This window comes from Manis pentadactyla, chromosome 19 (genome assembly GCF_030020395.1).
Source record: "Manis pentadactyla isolate mManPen7 chromosome 19, mManPen7.hap1, whole genome shotgun sequence".
NCBI lineage: Eukaryota > Metazoa > Chordata > Mammalia > Pholidota > Manidae > Manis > Manis pentadactyla.
The window spans coordinates 7,622,847-7,638,855 of NC_080037.1; the positions used below are offsets into that span (position 1 = coordinate 7,622,847).

General features: G+C 44.4%; 1 protein-coding gene across 1 annotated transcript; it reads left to right on the forward strand.

Annotated features, from left to right (window-relative positions):
• The first annotated feature begins 8,632 nt into the window (after positions 1–8,632).
• PIGM (phosphatidylinositol glycan anchor biosynthesis class M) lies at positions 8,633–12,622 on the forward strand. Its single transcript, XM_036922708.2, is given in 2 exon segments — positions 8,633–8,831; positions 8,834–12,622. Coding segments are annotated over 2 exon segments (1,269 nt in total). The 5' UTR covers positions 8,633–8,806; the 3' UTR covers positions 10,078–12,622.
• The last annotated feature ends 3,387 nt before the right edge of the window (positions 12,623–16,009 follow it).

Below are 16,009 nucleotides of genomic sequence, written 5' to 3' on the forward strand. Positions count from 1 at the left end.
GAACCCTGGGTGGGGAGCGTTGCCCAGGCGTACTGGAGAGCCCCAGAAGTGCCCACTCCCCGCTCCCCCTTCCGTAACCCAGGGGCCTGTGGGTAGTCCAGGCCAACTGGAATCTGAATTTTCCTCCCATTGTCCCCTTTCACCTCACCCTACTCCTACCCCAAGACACACACCTCCCTTAAGCCAGAATGGGGAAAGGAGAGAGAAGATTAGGCTGAAGTGGCTTAGAACGCCTCAGCCATGCTTGGAGACTCACGCTAGAAGGACCACACGGTTGGATGCACAGACTCCCCCCCAGCCCCCGTCCCGCGCCCACCAGGAAGTTTGGTGACTTGAGGCTGCAGCCCCCTCCCTCTCTGACTTCCCACCTAGCTTTTTCCCTAAGGCGATGCTGTCTCTGATAGTCCCTTTGGGGTCTGTGCCCTCAGAAACATGGGAATCTGGAATTAATTTACCCTGGGTTCTCTACCAACTCCTGTTCAAAGAAGTCAGGGTTTTCATGGTGTGGTTATTTTCTGTCGGTAACATCTGACTACCGAGGTCGTCACTGATTTCCTCTTTCTAGTTTCTCAAATGGACCTCTTTTAAGATACACAGTTCTCTCACAGTTGCCTCTGCTCCCAGAGAATTGGGGTTGGCCCAGGAAATGTAAAACCTGCAGTCCCAGCCACGCCTGCACCCATCCTGGATTCTGAACTCCTCAGGTGGGGTGACTGATGCAGGGCTGTTGTCCAAACACTTGAACCCATCCTGCAGGCAGCCCTAAGAGGATTTGTCTCCCTGTGTCCTCTGAATGGGTGACCTTCACCAGTATGTTTCCCTGGAAAACCAGCACCCACACCCCATGGAAAGGTCTGGAAATGGTGTTTTAGATTACACCATATCTGGCTTCTCTTCTTTCCTACCCAGCCCAGCCCACTCTTAACTCCACTATTTTAGAGAAAGAAAGGGAAAATATAAGGGCCTCCCTCTCAACACTGGTGCTCAACTAAAACTAGACTCAAAGGGCACAGATTTCCCAGGACAACTCGACCCACCCCATCCAGTTGGATGAGTCACTTCTCAAATTTCTAGACTGCTGTATGGAGCCTCTGGGATTTAGGGGTATTTGGTTAATGTTTGGGCAGAGACCGAACTCTGTGGCTCACAGACCCCATTGTCCCTGTTACCCCTCCCAGTGCCCTTCTGAAAAGTGCCGGCAACGTCATTAGACAACACTGGGTGGAAATTATATCTCCTGATCAAATAACCGTGCCTCCCTTAGCCATCCCTGAGACTCGGTATAAAATGAGTTTCAGCCTCATCCTTACCCTCCTCTGCCACGAGGCCAGCTGCGGGCAAGTGAAAAGGCAAACGACAGGATCAGATCCAGGCCATTCCTTGTTCCCTGGTGGGGACTGTGCCGGGGTTAGGAAGGGCCTACGGGTACCAGAACTCTTCTAAAGTCCCAAATCCCAAGAGTGATGCCTCGTCTCATTGAGGTACCAAGCAACCCCTCCAAACCTCCCTCCCCAGAGTTTCTGTATGAATCAAGCGGCAGTTTCTTTAAGGTGGACCCAGCCACCTGTGTGCAGAGCCGTTCAGAGAACCACAGAAAATGCTGTCCACTCACTGCAACTGCACAAGGTCCTCTTGTATTGCTCTCTCCGTGAACTGAATCTTGAAAATGAAGACCCTTCATTCTCTACTTACTGTAAACCCCACCACTACTCCCTAGCTGTCAAGAAAACAAGAACCAGAAAAACTTGAAAATGTGAAACAGAGAGTAGAAGGCAAAGAGCCAGCCTCTGGACTCTTGACTTTATTCCGTGGTAGACTCACCGGGCTTCTTTCAATGTGTAAAGGCACGAGGTCCTGCACTGTGCGAGTCTACTTACCCGTTAGCAAGCTGCCCTCCATCCAGTTCTTCTGCACACAGCTGCCTCTCTCCCGAGGGAGCCACTCTCTTCCCATTTCCCCTGCTAAGCCCCTGGATTCTGCTGACTCCGGGATAACAGAATGAGAACATTTTCTCACTCACCCTTGATTCTCCTCCACGATGCCGGACTTTGCTTTAAGTTGCACTTTAAATCATCCTGTCCTTTTAATACAACCTGCCTTACTCTGCCGTAAGCTCCCCCACGTTCAACCCTAAATGGCTCTAGATTACAGCCCTGGTCTCCTGAGTGGAAATCCTTTTTCAGGCTCTTGGACTAGCTTTAGTCTGGTGAGAAACGGGTCCCCTGGGCGCACCAGCCACCAACTTGGTATGTCAGGAGGATACCAGGTGCCGATGTGAAGGGGCTGCCGAGGAGGGCTGACGACACTCAGGGGGTGCAGATGAGAAAGGGTGGCGCCGAGGGGCCTAGTGAAATCAATGAAACCCTTGAGTCTTGGGCTGGCAGACAAGAGGTAGGTGGAGGCTCTGGGAATTAGGATATGATACTGTGAAGGGTTTATCTAAGGAGAAAGTAAAAGAGATAATATATATGTAGAGAGATTTATGTAGATGTATATAAGACCAACTATATTGAATGTACAGAAAAGAAGTATTCTGAGATCTTAGTGTGGGGGCAGATATCTTGCTCTGGTTTTGGGGTAGGGCTCCCCAGGTTTCCAGACTTGAACAACCACTGATCCTGGTTTCAATAAGGAAGTGAGATACCTGATGAAGGTTTTCAGGTTTGTTGATGGAAGGGGGAAGGGAGGAAGCTGCCTCTTCAGAAACAAAGAGGTATTTGATAAACCTTGTGCTTCTGAAGGCCCAGGAGGAGGGGAGACACTCCAGCCTTGGGGACCTAGAATGTGTGCTCCCATCCCCAGCACTGTCCTGTCACGATAGCACTTTTTTGGTTTTAAAATAAAAGCACTCTCCTGTTTCCTTCTCTTGAAGTGCACTGAATCTCCCCTTCTTCCACAGGGGTGGGGGCGGCTGCAGCCCCCAGCCCCGGGAGGGCGTGGCTGTTATTAAAACCGAGAAGCTGAACACCTTGGAGCCAGGGAGGTACTAGAGGGCGACTTCAACCCTCGACTCCAAACACGGGACTAAGGGGGGGTCAGGCCCCACAAAGTCCCAAGGCAGAGGCCCAGCCTTCTATTCAGCTGCAAGCAGCCCAAAGAGAACACCTTCTATGCCAGAAGAGTCCCAGTCCTGGCCTTTGGGCAGGGGGAAGGCATGATGCTTTGGCTCTGATGTTTCTGTATAAAAACGAGTGGGGCTACCGGCTGCCCTCGGGGATGGTGCAGGTACACGAGAGGCTTCTCAGATCCCTGCTGTGTCACCTCCTTATCCCCCTGACCACTGTCAGCTGGTAAGACCACCCAGGGATTTCCTTATGAGGCCTGAGCAGAGAAAAGAAGCCAGTGAAGCTATACTAATGCCACATGGCAGGGACACTCCCTTCCCCAAGGCTGCTACGCTGGTCCTCTACTCTGCCAGCTCACCTAGATTATCTGTACAAGGACACACTCTCTGGGCTGTGGACTTAGCATGGGCCTCCACGCTCAGGAATGGCCAGTCTACTGACGCAGAACTATCTAGGGATGGCTTTCTCATTCATTGCATTAAAGACTAAACCAGGTCCAATTTACCTAGGGAAAAAAGTGACATTTTTGGTTTATTTTATTTTTGTCTGTTCAGAACAAATTACTAAATAAAATGGATGAATCTCTGTTCTTACTCTAGCTTCTTTTAGAAACTGAAAAATCCTATTATTAAGGCCTGAACTCACAGGACTACCTATGGAAAAGGAGGGCTGAGTTAGGCTGAGCTGGAGGAACTTAGGGCCACACGGCCAACATTTTCCCCTTCATTGCTATCATTCATTCCCTCTACTCCTTTCCCATACCTCCCCTATTAACTTTAGCATCCTTCAGCCTCAGTTTTTATACCTTTCAAACTCAGTTTTTAAAGATTTTTTTAAAAGGTGAGACCCAGAAATCTGAAAATTGGCTCAGATTAATCCAAGCAAGTCAAGTTGCTTTGGATCCGGGCATTGCCCCTTTCGGCCAGTGATCATGCACCCAATTTCCTTTCCCTGCTACCATGTATACACATTTCTTACATATCCCCAAGGCTCTATAAGCCTACTCAAGCAATTGTTGGTCATTTTTTGCCCCAACTCAAAGAAGCGGATTTCTCTTCTACTCCTATCATCGCTAGCCTGAAAAAGGGCTGGTTGTCAATATCCAGCCTTGAATTCTCTCAGATCCCACAGTCATTGCCTTCTGTTCCCCAGAAATGAAAGGACAGAGGGAGGAGGAGGAAGAAAATTAGGTCTCTTATCACCATCCATAAATACTTATCTACATTTAGGAAACACCAGGTTAGGGATAAGTCATAAGACATGAGATATATAACATACACAAAATATATAGTCCCTTAGACTTGGAAGAAACTTGGAAACTTGCAAGGAAAACAAGATAAAGTAACCAGCAGCATATACTAAAGGCATACAACACATAGGACGAAGGGCAGTAACAAGGAGCAGATACTAAGGGCCAGATACACCAGTGACTACATGTTCTAAGGAGTGAGATCTATGTGGAAAAAACTTCACAGGGTCAAGCACCAGGCAAGGGACGGTATGAATCCAAGACGTCTGGTTAGAACACGTCTGACATAAGGGTCAAGAAAAATCAGCAAATACTGAGTTCCTATTATGTGGAAGGTATCATCCAAGTAGCAAAGAAATAGAAGACATGACACATGCCATAAAGGGATCTGCAGTCTTACTGGGCTTTGCACCTGCTATTCTTCCAAGCAACTCCTACTGCTTGCCAACACCCGACCTCCTACTATACTCACCTTAGACCAAACCCCCGTGAAAAGCAGGTTGCACCACATATTCCTCTTTCATAGACTTACCACAGCTGCAATCTTACAATACTTGTGAATTTATTTGGCTAGCGTCTGTCTCGCTCCCTAGACTGTAAGTGCCATGTGAATGGGATTCACGTCAGGGCTTGGTCATCAGCGCAACGCGGCCCTTGGCACAGCACCTGCCTGTATGGTGCATAATAAACGTAGCAGAAGGAAAGGAGGAAAAGAGGGAGGGAAGAAACATGCCTCAAGTTCACACAGCTAGTATGCCACAGAGCTGGTATATTTATTTATAAGTAACCTTAAAAGATTTAGATAACATATTTCATAATGCATGACATAATTAACTGTTAAAAAAAAACCCAGAACAGACAATAATACACACCACTGTTTTGGGGATGCAGAGACTGCTGCACTGGTTAAGGTGCAGAAAGAGTTTACAGAGGAGTTGAGGTTTAAGTCCAGCATTGAAGGACAAACAGTATTTAAATAAGTTAATAGAAATAGGATTCTTTGCGGGTGGTACAGCACCAGCAAACATATCAGAGGGAGAACGCACAAGGCATATTTAAGGGATGGCTAATAAGCTCGAATAGAGGGCTTTCCAGGTGAATAGAGTGAAAATATAGGGCAGTGGAGGGATTGAAAGTCAAGCTAAACTCCAGATCAGAAAAATCTCCATTGTAAGTTGGGTGCCATTGAAGATGTCTGAGGAAGGAAAGAACATAATTATTAAAGTGCTGTTTATGAAAGTCAACCTGGCAGTAGAATGCAGAGACAGGAGACACTAGACCACCTAAGAGACCTCCGAAAGCCTGGGTGAGAGGTCCTTGCTGCAGATCTTAGTCTAGTGTAGGCATTCAGTACATATTATTGAGTTGTTGAAAGTCTGATGCCGGAGTCCAGCTCCAGCGAGTCCAGGAGTCCCTGAAGGATGAACGGCGTGGGTGACTGATGGAATGAGTGAGGACACAGACACTAGCAAAAGCTGAGCCTGGCCTTTGATGAAAAGTAGCAGCTTGATTATATACTCTTCAATTACATAAAGTAAAGTACAGATATTAATCATTTCATTGACACATAGCACAGTTACATGAGTTTGGAGAATGAGATTAAGTCATTTGGCAGGTCTTAGCACTTAACTCGTTTCTAAGTAAGCTTTCTTTTTAGTTATTGCGGTCAGAAAATCTTACAAAGTTTAGGTAGGCGCCAGACTCTTGGTTTCTTTACAGATGACTATCTAAAGTTCACTATTCTATTATTTTTATGTAGGGCCCTCATTCTTTCCTAGCTATACTCCCATTCCTCATCTCCGGTAGGAAAGAAAGAGGCTCTCTCTAAAAGGACACGATGACCTTTCAGCAGGCAGGGACAAATTTTATGGACTGTGCCTCGGACTCATTTTCAGTAAGACTTACAATGGAGATTTTTCTGATCTGGAGTTAGGTAATGCCCTTTTCTCATTTGTTTTATAGTTTGCCAGGCTGTTCTTTGGCGGGTTAGCCACAGAATATCATTTGTTCTCTTTACCCACCTGTCGCCATTAATCATTGAATATGCCATTTGGAGGCCATGTTGGGGCGGGGGAAGGAACCTCGAGCCAGGTAAATTCTTCATATCTTTTTTCCTATAAGTTTGGGTCCAATTCTCATGGGGTCTCACTTCCCATCATCGGGGGTAGTTACAAGGACAGTAGTGGTTTTTTCCAATTTCCTTTAGGGTCAGTACCTAAAATTTTCAGGGAGAATTGGATATGGCCTCTTCCCTGAAGGGGCAGCTTGAATTGAAACTGAAATAAGCATATTTATTAGGAGGGACATTTTGAGCAGGAGGGATATCGGGGTTGCTCCTCTGGGAAGGCCGCTGTGCAGTCCCTTCCATCCAACTGCCCGGACTGTTTCATCAGGCCGGCGGTTAGGACCGGCTCCCGACAGTCTGGCCTAGGGCGCAGGATGATGAGTATGAAAACAATCAGGAACAGATGCAAAAGAAATGACAAAGCAGGAAACAGAGATCAAGATCTAGAAAAATAAGCAAGATCTAGAAAAGAAGTGATCGAATTAGCCAGAAAACAGAAAGTACACTCAAAAGGCTAACTGGACATTATACAATGAAGGGACTATTTACAAAGGTACAGGCACAGTTAATAAACCAAAAAGGAATGGTGAAGCATCCAGGGACTCACAACAGGAGGAAGCATTTGTCAGTCTTAAACCTGAAGGGACAATTACTGGAAACCAGTGAAAGGTATAGCCAAGGGAGAGAGAGGGCTGCGGCTCCTCTGGGAGCCATGCTCTTGGAAGAGGAACTCAGCCAGTGCCACCAAAGATCTGCAGGTGCCTCCCACGGGCCCACACTAATGGAAGGCCAGAGGGCAAGGAAGACTGTGACAAAGAGAAAAAGGATTTAGCATCAGGGAAACTGGCAATTCTGCAGAGTTTAGCAGGAACACATACTGATGTACCAATACTGATCGCTTGTCATTAATCAGCAGAGGAACACCCAAAATCAATGTGGGAAAAAAGTTAAAACCTGTTGCTCCTTTGCTATAAAACAAGTATACATGTACAGTATCTCTCATAGAAACATGAACTTAGCATGCATAGAAGTAATGAAAACTTATTATGCAATGAGATAAATTAAGAAATTCTGTAATGCAGACTCTAGGAGCTCACAGAAAGTAAAGGCTAATGGGTTGGAGCCCATGAAGAGAAACTCATGAAAGGATTAAAGGGGACAAAACTTGAGACAGGTGAAGGATATTTGAAAAAGACAAGGACTGGGGGATGGTCCAAGGATGCTCACTCTAGAGGCATTCTGGTGAGAGGGACACCCAAAATCAATTCAACTTACATTGAATGCCTACTGTACCTCTGGTAACGTGTTATACGCCCAGGTACAGAAAACAAGATCACCTCTTTTCTCAAAGTATCCTGATGGAAAACAATGGAAGAGACACAAACAAACATAAGTATCCTAAAGCACTGTGACAATGCTCTAACAAATGATTGGTCACTCTAGAAGGTAGTTTGGAGCACCGGGACGCCAGGCACAGGGCAGGACTTTTAAGTAGCAGGTAGGGTCTTCTGGGTGAATGATTTTCTAGAGCTTGGAGCCTCTCTGCCTCAGTCCGTCTACCCTCAGCGGAGAGGAGCGGCATCTACATCATACTGCGTGATGGAGAAATTGGCTGAGAGCCAGGACATGTTTTTAGGAGTTAAAACTTGAGGCGAAGCCTGAAGGGTTAAATATTGACTGGGGAGGGTAAGGCAGCCGAGACGGTAGAACAGCAAATACAGCGGCACTGGGGGGCCAGAGGAGAATCCCTGGCCTCCCTTCCCACGCTCCATCCAGGGCTGCCGGATAAAATGCTGGCTGCCCAGTTAAATTCGAACTCAAATATACAATGAAGAATTTCAAGATATAAGTACGTCCCAAATAGTGCACGGGTCATGCACACGCTGGGCCTCCTCCAACTCATGCCGGCGCCGTGGCACCAACCCCACGGCATTACCCGCGCGCTGGCGGAGTAGAGTGAGGAACGACCGCAGGTTATTCTTCCTTTGCTCCTACATCCTTCATTACCGGGTCTCCGGCCCAGGCTCTCTCTGTTTCATGGGGCCCGTCTCCGTCGACTGGAGTTGGGGCGGGGAAGATGCGGTCACGCACAAAGAAAAGCCACTCCGCTCCCTAAACATGCCACCCACTCGGGCCGTCTGCTCTCTGGGACCGGAAGTTCCGCCCCCTCGGAGGAATGAGCGGAAGTGAGACAGCCAATCCCGAGGAAGCAATGCCGGGGCCACTGAGAACCCGGCGCCAGACCCGCGACCGGAAGCAGCCCACGGGCGGGGCTTCGTGCCGGAAGTGGCCGTCCCGCGGTTGCTTTGGTTGGCAGGCCAACTGGTGGGAGATGCGCGGGCAGCCAGAGGCGAGGAGCGCCAGCTAAGGTTAGAGGTTCGGAGGCAGTTTGGAGCCGGGGCCGAGCGGCTGAGCGGCTGTCAGGGCATGAGCCTGACCAAGCACTGGAGAGAATGTTACTGAACCTGCGGGTGGCTCCCGCCGGGGTATTCGGGGTGGCCCTCCTTGCCCGCGTCGCCCTGGTGTTCTATGGGGTCGTCCAGGACCGGACCCTGCTCGTAAGGTATACAGACATCGACTACCACGTCTTCACTGACGCCGCGCGTTTCGTCTCGGAAGGGCGCTCCCCTTATCTGAGGGCCACGTACCGATACACTCCGCTGCTGGCTTGGCTCCTCACCCCCAACATCTATCTCAACGAACTTTTTGGAAAGTTTCTCTTCATCAGCTGTGACCTCCTCACCGCTTTCCTCCTGTACCGCCTGCTGCGTCTAAAGGGGCTGGGTAGCCGCCAGGCTTGCGGTTACTGTGTCTTCTGGCTTCTTAACCCCCTACCTATGGCGGTGTCCAGCCGGGGCAATGCGGACTCGATCGTCGCCGCCCTGGTGCTTACGGCCCTGTACCTACTGGAAAAAAGACTTGTCGCGTGTGCCGCGGTCTTCTATGGTTTCGCAGTGCACATGAAGATATACCCGGTGACCTATATGCTCCCTATAGCTCTCCACCTGCTTCCAGAACGCGACAGTGACGAAGGCACCCGTCAATCCCGCTCCTCTTTCCAGGCTCGTTTCTACGAATTCCTGAGGAGGCTGTGTAGTCGGGCTGTGCTGCTCTTTGCTGCAGTTGCGGGACTCACATTTTTCTCCCTGAGCTACGGATTTTACTGTAAATACGGTTGGGAATTTTTGGAGCACACCTACCTTTATCACCTGACTAGGCGGGATATCCGTCACAACTTTTCTCCATACTTCTACATGCTGTATTTGACCGCAGAGGGCCAGGGGAGTTTTTCTCTGGGAATGGCTGCATTCCTGCCACAGTTCATCTTGCTTTTAGCAGTGTCTTTCGCCTATCACAGAGACCTTGTCTTTTGTTGTTTTCTTCATACGTTCATTTTTGTGACTTTTAACAAAGTCTGCACCTCCCAGTACTTTCTCTGGTACCTCTGCCTCCTACCCCTTGTGATGCCACTAGTGAGAATGCCCTGGAAGAGAGCCGTAGCTCTCCTGATGTTGTGGTTTGTAGGGCAGGCCTTATGGCTGGCTCCTGCCTACGTTCTTGAGTTTCAAGGAAAGAACACCTTTCTGTTCATCTGGTTAGCCAGTTTGTTCTTCCTTCTTATCAACTCTTCCATCCTAATTCAAATCATTTCCCATTACAAGGAGGAACCCCTGACAGAGAGAATCAAATATGACTAATATATATTCCAGTTCTTCCGCCACTTCTATTACCTTGGGATTGTTCTGAATGGACCAGAAGAGAGCTTTGGAATATATCATTGAATATCCTAAGCACTCTAATGAGAGTTCAGTTTGGAGCCTAGAACCTTGCTCCAACAGAAATGAAAACAAATGTTTGCCTTATATATAAAGGACTCAATTGACATCCACCTTTAGGAAGTCTTAGCACTTATTTTAGCTGGGACATGATGGGAAGTAAAGGTTACTTGTTTGAAAATGGAAAGGCTGGTGAAACCATCAGATGCTTAAAAGAAAGATGCTTTGTAGAAAAATAGAGGAATATAATCAGAGACATAAGGTCTAAGCCAGTATTTGTTCCAGTTACAACACGCTACTGCTTGAAGCTGTCTTTTAATTCCCACTTCTTCCTGAAGCTTTCCCGATGGCTGAAAAGTCACACAAACTGAAGCGGTTCCTTAAGTACAGCTTTTAAATATAAAGTGTTAAATAATACTGCCGTGCACAGGTTGGGAAAGTTAATTCTGTATTAAACGTGGGGGCTTAGAAGATAAATCCAAAGAATTTAATTGTTACCATGTTTCGCATATTTGTTTTGTAATGGTTTTTCAGAACTTTATCCCAGTAGTATTAGACACCCTTTGGCTTTATACAAAAAGGATTACATTGAAATTCATCCATCTTAAACTTGAGTTATGATGTATTTTAAAATAACATCTTGCTTTTGATGTTTGAGGCCCACAGACTGTTAGGACATTTTTTAGTGTTCTCTTACACCCCTTTTTTGTGTTTTTTTATTTTCTTTTCCCTGACATCTTTTATTGGCCTTGGTGTACTTGAGGAGACTGTTGCCCAGAGGGCAACATCCTTGTGGTACTCAACTCTGGAGAGTAGTGGTCCCTGGGGTGGCCTTTACCAGGTCACTGGAATGACTGGAAAACACTGGTAGCAGAAAGAAATGGTTCCCTTCCCATGGGAATTCTCGAAGAGGCATTAGACATTGGTTTCTATTTCTCAGAGCTGTTAAGGAATAGTACAAGGATTTATCTGGGAATTCAGTCCCTTTTCAGAACACATTAGCCCCCGTCCTGTATTTCATTGTGGTTTATTACGCCCCTTTGTTTTTAATTTTCTGATTTCTAAAAAGCACTTCTCATTTAGAATGTAAGTTAATTAGTGTTATCTGTGTTGTAAACATGAATACTCAGTAGATTTTAGGTGATAAAAAATTAAGTTATTAGTAAATCATCTCCCAGGTTAAAACTACCCCTTATGAAAATTCCATGATGGAATGTGGGAGGCTCCTGGAAAGCATAAGAAGCATCCAAAGTAGCCATTAGTCTTCCAGACCAGGAAACCGTGGGAGAGACTGGAGAAACACGACCTGAGTGTGCAGATCCAGTTCCCTTATAACTATAATATTTCTGGGAAAAGAATACTTCCTGAGTTTCAAATAAGCAATCTAAAAATTAAAAAAAAAACACCTTTCCAGGTTGAGGACTCCTTCATACTTTAAAAAGCAGTAATAATACATGAGTTTGTGGTTTTAAAAGGTAAGTTAACAATATTGTCTGTCCTACATAGCAAAACACACACACAAAAAAACAACAAAACACACACACACAAAAAAAAGCATGCCCAGAGAAGTAGGCTATTTTATATCAGTTCAAGCCTAAAAAAAGACTTTGGGAATAAGATGTCTCTAGGCTGGTCATGATTAAGAATGCTATTACTGGCAATGATTCTTTGATGGATATCTTTTGGAATCTGCCATTAAAAAGAAAAGAATGGGTAGTTTTGCATGGGTTGCTGTTTGCAGAGACAATTGTTTAGGACAGTGACCTTTCTTACAACAACTAGTCTCATATGCCACATTAGATCTTACCTTGAGGGCACTTAGTATGTGACTAGTCACTAGTGGCCTTCCAGCTATGGCATTCTTACTTTTTTTTTTACATTCTTTTTAATAATTTAAAAAAGATTTTTGGTAGAACTGGCCAGAAAGGGTGTGAGAAGCAAATAGAATTCCATCATCCCAATATAATTGTCTTTTTGGTATTCCTATTTTTCAAATAATCACAAGCATACTTACTTACTAATTTTCCTTTTCTTTTTTCTTTAGTATTCTTTGTTGTGGCTTATTCTTCATACTTATATTGAAATTGCTGAAGAACATTCCATGGACGTTCACATTGTCAATGTATCATTCTTCTAAAGTTAGACCTTCAAAATTGCTTCTAATTTTTAATATTCTAAATAAGACTGTAGACACTTTCCGTGTTTTAGATCATTCCCTTAACATTCTTAGAAGTCAGTGGAGTTCTGTTGGTATCTCTGGAGGGTACTTCAAATCCAGATCCTGCCCTGCAAGAAATTCTCCACCAAAGGACTGCAGATGTCCCTCAAAAGACACAGACAGTATTTTGCGGCTTATTTGTTGTAAAACATTTAGTAGATTAACTCAAGAAATGATTTTCATCCCTTGGAGTTTTTGTTTTCTCATTTATTTTTGTTTTCCGGTTTAGTAAATTCATTTTTGTCTTCACTTGCAATCCATTTGGTCTCTTTATCAGTCCTTTAATAAGACCTTAAAGCTGTATACCACTTTGGCTTCTTTCCTACATAATTCTTTCTCTTATACCACCCTTAAGACCAGTATGCCCATTTATAGATAACAATTATTAGCAAATGACGGATGGTTGTTAAGAGAGTCTGTGTTCTAAACAGAGGGGACTACATGACTTCTTCTGTAGCTGCCTTAATGTCTTCAAAATGATGTCCGTAAATTTCCCTAAATTCCCTGGATTGGGTGCATTGGAGAAGCCAGTAGTCCTGTTTACCCCCTCCAAAAAAAATCTCTTTCTTTAAACTATAGATTTTAGTTACTCACTCCTCACAGTTTGGCTGAATGACTATAAGTGACATAACATTGTTTCAAAAGTTTTGTAGAATTTTCAGTTAGTTGGTTTATGGCTAAATACAGTTTTATTTCTCCAGCAGCTCTTCTATGCACTCCCACCCCCACCTCAACCAGCTGTACAATAAATAGAAAAGGAAAAAGATGGAAAATTTCACATGGGTCAGTCCCTAAGTGCAACCTCTTCTTTTTTTTTTCCCCAATGCTTACTTTGAGCAATTTTAATACCACCCATATACCTACCGTCTGTGTTCAACAATTAATACTTTGCCATGTTTGCTTTATTTATATTTTTATTATTTATATATATATTTTCTGAGCCATGTGAAGTTGCAAACATTGAACTTCACCACTGGCTACATCAGCATGCATCTCCTACTAACGCTCTTTTCTTAGAAAACTAAGACATGTTACCTAATATAATTTGACATCTTGTCCATTTTCTAATTTCTCCAGTTATTTTAAGCTTAATTATAAAGAACTTGGATCTCAGAGATTCGCTGAAAGAAAACATGATAGATAATCTGCAAGAAGTATGGGGCTCTCCCAGGTCTTTAAAACAAAGTGAGGACTAAAGGGATTTACCTTCAATTAACATGGAATAAATGCTTTTGTGCAAGCCTGTCTGTCTCCCCCCTAAGAAATGGAAGTAATCATCCCTTAGAAGTTTTCCAGAGAAAAAAGATTGTATGTGTTTGGATTCTTAGTACCCACCCCTCACCTCAGCAACAACTGCTGACCTGATGTTATGACTCGATGATGGTAAGTTCTCACTTCTCCTGATTGATTAGGGGTGCCTATTCTGCCACATAGGGTTTCATTTAATTTTCATATTAGCACTTCAGAGTTGGTACTCATATCCCCATTTTATAGATGAACAAAGAGGCTGAAAGATTAAATGACTTATAAGTGACAGGGCTAGAATCTGAATGAGTTTTGACTAACTGTCATATTCTTTCCATTATATTTATATTTTGGATTTTTTCCAAAGTGCCCAGACCCAGCAGATAAAGAATGTTGCACAATTGGTGGAACTCAACACTAACTATAACAAATGTCTTGCCAATCAATTTGTCCTAGTCTTTTAGGTATTTGCTTGAGGGGCAGTTAAGTTGTGCAAAGGTTTCTGTGATCCCCAAACTTTTCTCTGTACTTTTAATAACCCCTCGCACATGCATACCCTCTCACCAAACTGTGACTTCTTTGCTACTGCCTACTTCATAATTTCTTTACTCTCTGTAGCCTGGTCCAAGAAGTTGGTGTGCTGAACCACGTTAGTCCAGCTATTTATAAATCAAATTATGTGATCATAATTTCCAGAGGGTAAGTGATCATTGTTAAATTTCTCTTGCTCTGCAGTGTGCGTTCTGCAGTGTGCATTCATACAGTAAAATTCATGACCTGGATTGATAGGATGCATAAGAGCACAGAATCAGATAGCTGAGGTTCAAATCCCAGTGCATGACTTTGTACAAGATTCTTTTATGTAGATAAATTAATTCTCTTCTACGAGCTGGGGGAGATAACGTAACCGTAGAATTGTTTGTAAGGATTAGATACACCCAAAGTGCTTATGCTGGCACAGAACAAGCCATTTACCAGCACCTCCCCAGCTTTACCATCTGTTCACAGGGCTTTAAAGGAGCTACTTTTGGAGTCTAGACTTCAGTCTTTTTCCCCAACCTGAAAGATAAAGGAAAAGAACCTGGATTTATACTACATTGTTTTAACTGCCTGTTACTATAATTTTTTCCTTCTAATCTTGATCTGGCTCTTTGAAAAGATAGTAGTTACATGTGAACCCATACATACAGATTTTTCAAATGCCTGGTTCCGGCTTGACAATTTTGTATTTGTGTGTTCCGAAGCAGTGGGGGTTTGGCTCATGCCCCTAAGTTACACAGCGCTTCTTTTATCCATTGTGCCAAAGGGTCATTGAAGGGTTGGTGCTCTGTCAGCGGAAGCACATGCCTGCTGCCTGGGTCAGAAGCATCAGAAAAACACAAGCATTTATTCAGCACTGATCCAGAGTATTCATGTAGTCAAAACAAGCATTCATATTCATGATCCTGAACAAAAACCAGACTAAATAGGAGTATTTCTAGCTGCTTAGACACTCTGCTAACTGTTATCTGCTATTTAAAATGAAATGACACATATGGGGACTTTAAAAATAATTTGGAGCATGAATATTTGAAGCTCAGTTCATTTCACAAAGGTAATTTTTAGCCTTCTTTGCCCTCCATTCTTTTGGCAATTATTTATAGATCCAAGGCCTGTGCCAAGTCCTATAATTGATGAGTAAAACAAGGTCCATGCTCTTAAAGAGTTAATAGTAAAGGCAGAAACATACCCTACTAATAGAATGTGATGTGAGGCCCCATTAGGTTCCACAATGATTCTGCGATTTGCAACATGGTGAAGTAGAGGGTATATTACTACTCCTATTTTACAGGTAGGAAAATTGAGGCTTAGAAACAAGTGACTTTCCAAAGCCAAACAGCTTGTTCATGGCAAGACTAGCTCTTCTGATGAATTCTACTGTATTTTGCCAGTTCTTTTTAACTCCATATGATGACAGATGATTACAGTGAAAAACTTCATTTGTTTACCAACTGTCATTCATTTAGTACACTGTTGAACAGAAGGCCCGGAGGATCATCTGGGTGCCAGGCATTGTTCTAGGCCTTGCGGGTGCAGCTGTGAGCGAAGCACACTCTTCACAGAGCTTACATTTTCATGGGAGACAAAAGAATGAGCAATTACGTGACTGTGGCGATCGTCACAAAAATAAGGCAGACTAAGGAAATAGTGAGCGGTGGCAGCAAAGGGAGGAGTGGGTGCTGTTCTAGGCTAAATGCTTATGGAAGGCATCTTGAGGTGGCATTTGAGCAGAGACCTAAGGAAGTGAGGGCATGACATTCATGCATCCGTCTGGGGGGAAAGTGTAGCAGTGCAAAGGCCCTGAGATAGGAATGAGCTTGGCCTATTTAAAGTACAGCAAGAAGCTGAGTG